The sequence below is a fragment of the Vicia villosa genome, linkage group LG6 (genome assembly GCF_029867415.1).
Source record: "Vicia villosa cultivar HV-30 ecotype Madison, WI linkage group LG6, Vvil1.0, whole genome shotgun sequence".
NCBI classification, from domain to species: Eukaryota; Viridiplantae; Streptophyta; class Magnoliopsida; order Fabales; family Fabaceae; genus Vicia; species Vicia villosa.
Window position 1 is genome coordinate 113,375,264 of NC_081185.1, and position 3,857 is coordinate 113,379,120.

A 3,857-nucleotide genomic window follows, 5' to 3' on the forward strand; every position below is an offset into this window, starting at 1 on the left:
AAGTTCATTTCCGAACGCGTTTTTTTTTTAAAAATTGACTTATTTCGGAAGTTCATTTCCGAAAACATCATTTCGGAAGTGAACTTCCGAAATACTGCGATTTCTGCAGATTTATCAAAACACTCCCCCTCCCCCAATCATTTACCCTAAATCAAAACAAAAAGTGGCAAAGGCGAAAATTTGTGCAAACAGAATTCCAAAGCTGCATCAAGGCTCCAATCACACTGCTAAACAACATTCAAAAACCCTCAATCCTAACACTTTGTAAGTTTTGAAATTTTTAGATCTATTATTGAAATGCATGTTATTTAGGGTTTTAATTGCATAAATGATATATGGTTAGGTTGTTAGTAGTATTTAGGTTGTTTAGAAGCATTTTGATTTGGTTTGAAGTTTGGTTTAGGGGTCTGCCATGGAAGTTGCAGAAAAGTGCATCGCAGGGGTGTTTCGGAAGTTCATTTCCGAAAACACCTCCCTCCCAGTTTTCGGAAATGAACTTCCGAATTGTATCAGAAGTTCAAATTTTTTTGTTTTTTATTTTGTCTCGCATATTAATCGATTTCAACTGTTTACAGGAACATGTCAGACAACCAACAAGCACGCAGGACTGCGTCTTCTAAAGAGGGCGCTAAGGGAAGAAAGGGTTCTTCAAAGAAGGAGGTGAAAGAGGTGAAGGAGGTGAAGGAGGTGAAGGAGAAGAAGAAGCTTTTGACTGGTTCTGCTTCTCGTCCCCTGGGAGTCCATGGCTCGGACGCGCAGGCTCAGCCTTCAGGCGTGATCAACGCTGATGGTTCTGATAATGAGTGGGATGAAGATTGGTATAATTATCTTCATTCGGAGGAGTTCGCTCGTCGAGAAGAATAACGTGTTTTTATTTTGTTTGATGTGTATTTTGTAACGCTCGTCGGGCAGAATAACATGTTTTTGTTTTGTTTGACGTGTTTTGTTTTGTTTTGTTCGGATTTCGGATTGTATCGCACAATGTTTTTGTATTGGATTTATCATGTTAATAAAAATACGTACTACTGTAAGTAACAAATGACGGAGGAGGTGTAACCGGGGCCGGAACATATGACGGAGGAGGTGGATGTCCGGAGGAAGAAGAACCGGAGGTACGTCCACCGCGAGACAAAGGAGCCAATCATTGTAAGCTATAGTTTATCATTATCATCTGGGGACGTCATTTCTAAAAAATCAAGATTAAAAATAATAAGATTTTTTTCCCAATTTTTTGTAATGACGTCCCCTGATGATAATGATAAATTATAACTTACATTGATTGGCTCCTTTGTCTCGCGGTGGACGTACCTCCGGTTCTTCTTCCTCCGGACATCCACCTCCTCCGTCATATGTTCCGGCCCCGGTTACACCTCCTCCGTCATTTGTTACTTACAGTAGTACACCTTTTGAAATTTGGAAGCCTTTTTTTCTCCCCACCACTCTCTCATCCCCACCTACCCGTGTTCAACAATATGTAACTTTAATTTTATGTAATATTATCGTCGTAATCTTCACCCGATTAAATAAAGCGAATTGTTGTTGTTTTTCATTTTATTCTGTCCAGACATATTTTCGGAGGTTCATTTCCGAATTCTCCAAGGGGGTGCGTTCGGAGATGAACTTCCGAAACACCACATTTTCTGAAAAGTAACTTTATTTCGGAGATGCATCTCCGAAATCAATATTTTATATTAAAAAAAAACACGTTTTCGGAGATACATTTCCGAAAACACCTTTTTTAAGAAAAAAAGTACAGTTTCGGAAATGAACTTCCGAAACAAGGGGTATTGTGGTAAATTCACCAGGGGTGGGCAAGAAGGTTAGGAGGTGGGTGAAGAAAAATTCTCTTGTAAACCCGGCATGAAAAACCCAAAATACCCCAATATTTCGGATATGCATATTCGAAGACACCTAAAAGGGTGATTTCGAATATGTATCTCCGAAATCACTTTTTTTTTTTAAAATGTGTCTTTGGAGATGCATATCTGGAAATTATTGCGTTTTTTCTCAAAACCCAAACAGACACCCCCTTATGTTCATTCTCTTCAAAACATCAAAATAATTTTTTTTTTCATCTTCCAATCCATTTCTGCCAAGTTGTATTCAAAGCATTGGTACTCCACAACTATTTCCAAGCATTGATAAATGATTCAAACCTCCATTCAGTATCTACTTAAACCTTCAAGAAATTGTAAGTTTCCACAACTTTACACTCTAGTTTGCATGTAATTTCGAAAGTGCATTTCTGAAATCACTTCAGACCAGTTTCGAATATGCACTTCTGAAATTTGGTCTGACTTGTTTTTTTTTTAATTTCCAATTTTATTTTCTTCATACTCTTACGAAATTTTCTTTTCAGGAAAATGACAGATAATCAGGTATCGACCGCACAACTTAAGCTGGGGAGGCAGACACAGACAACATCGGCTCGGCGCGAGAGAGCCGCGTAGCAAGGAGTCCGAGTGCAAGTCCAAATGGATGAGTCGAATGAAGGATCATCATCTGCACCGAGGAGTCGATTGTTTCGAGCATCTTCCTCTCGTGAGGTTAGTCGGGAGGAGGAGGTTGTGGGGCAGGAGGAAGTACCTGAGGTTCACCCTGAGCACGACGAGGATGATGCTCAAGACGCAGAGGAGGGCAGCTTCCCGGGAGGGCCTTTTGACACATCCCTCTTTATTTTCTACCATGACCATGCTGCTCGATGTATTTGGGACGTCGAGGTTGTATTTCTTTTAGCACTATCTAATTTAACCGTTTTATTTACAAATAGTTCATCTGAATTTATACTGTTTAACTAATATTGTTATTTTTTGTTGTGACAAGAACAGCCTACCATAAAATCTGTGAACCATTCGCAGAAAATATTATATCTATTTAAACCACAGGCTCAGTGGTTTAATGATGTTGTAGCTGGTTCCGGACTTGGCGGGTTATGCATGACCACATATAGTACCATAAGCCGCAACATGCAGGGAGATTTTGCTGAAGGGTGGCACAAGGAGACTTCTTCTTTCCACTTTCCTGTCGGGGAGTTGACGATCATCTTACACGATGTGGCCTGTCTGCTCCACCTGCCAATCAGAGGAGGTTATTGGACCATTCTCGGATACAGAGGGTTGAGGCTATAGAGTGGATGGTCGATTATCTGGGAATGGACCCAAATATGGCGGATTATGAGTGAAGAGCGACGAGTGGGGCGCATATCCAACTCTCCAGCCTGAAAGAGCTTTATGAGAACCACTTGGTGGCGGCAGCAAAGTCCGAGGAGGAGGGTAATGGGATTTTTGTTGAGTATTGTAACGCCCTGATAATTTAATTAATTATTTAATTAAATTATTTCGGATTAATTGTCAAAGTTTTGGAATGTTGGGATATGTGGATATAAATTACTATGTTGATATTGGTTTATTAGTTGATTAATATTTGTAATAATATTAATATAATTATTAGATTATTCTATATGGGCTTACTAAGTGGTTGGTGGTAGTAAAAGGAGGGTATGGATACTAAGCTCAATAAGAGAATGGAATTATATGTTTAAGTGGAATAAATGAAATTGGGGAAAAAGAATTAGAAGTTTTATTTTGTGAAAGAAGGAAGAAACAAAAGAAGAATTTTGGAGAGGAGAGAATCAAGCTAGGACATAAAAGGGGAGAACTCCATTGGAGAAGATGAAGCTTTTGAAGAGAATTGCTAAGATAAGGGTGGGGTTCTTACTCTCTAAGGGTTGACATGGTGATGGGTATGGTAGAGATTAGGCTTCATAATTATATATCCATGAATGTGTGAAAATTGTAATTTTGATGTTGTCGATGAATGTTGAAATTGATGAATGGTTCGTTGAGCATTTGATGAAA

The 3,857-nt window shown here is 39.1% G+C and overlaps 1 protein-coding gene across 1 annotated transcript; it reads left to right on the forward strand.

The window, feature by feature from the left end:
* The first annotated feature begins 2,474 nt into the window (after positions 1–2,474).
* On the forward strand, positions 2,475–3,128 carry LOC131614376 (protein MAIN-LIKE 2-like). The gene is made up of 2 exons (XM_058885970.1): positions 2,475–2,720; positions 2,829–3,128. The coding sequence occupies exons 1-2, from the start codon at positions 2,475–2,477 to the stop codon at positions 3,126–3,128; spliced, it is 546 nt and encodes a 181-aa protein (XP_058741953.1).
* The last annotated feature ends 729 nt before the right edge of the window (positions 3,129–3,857 follow it).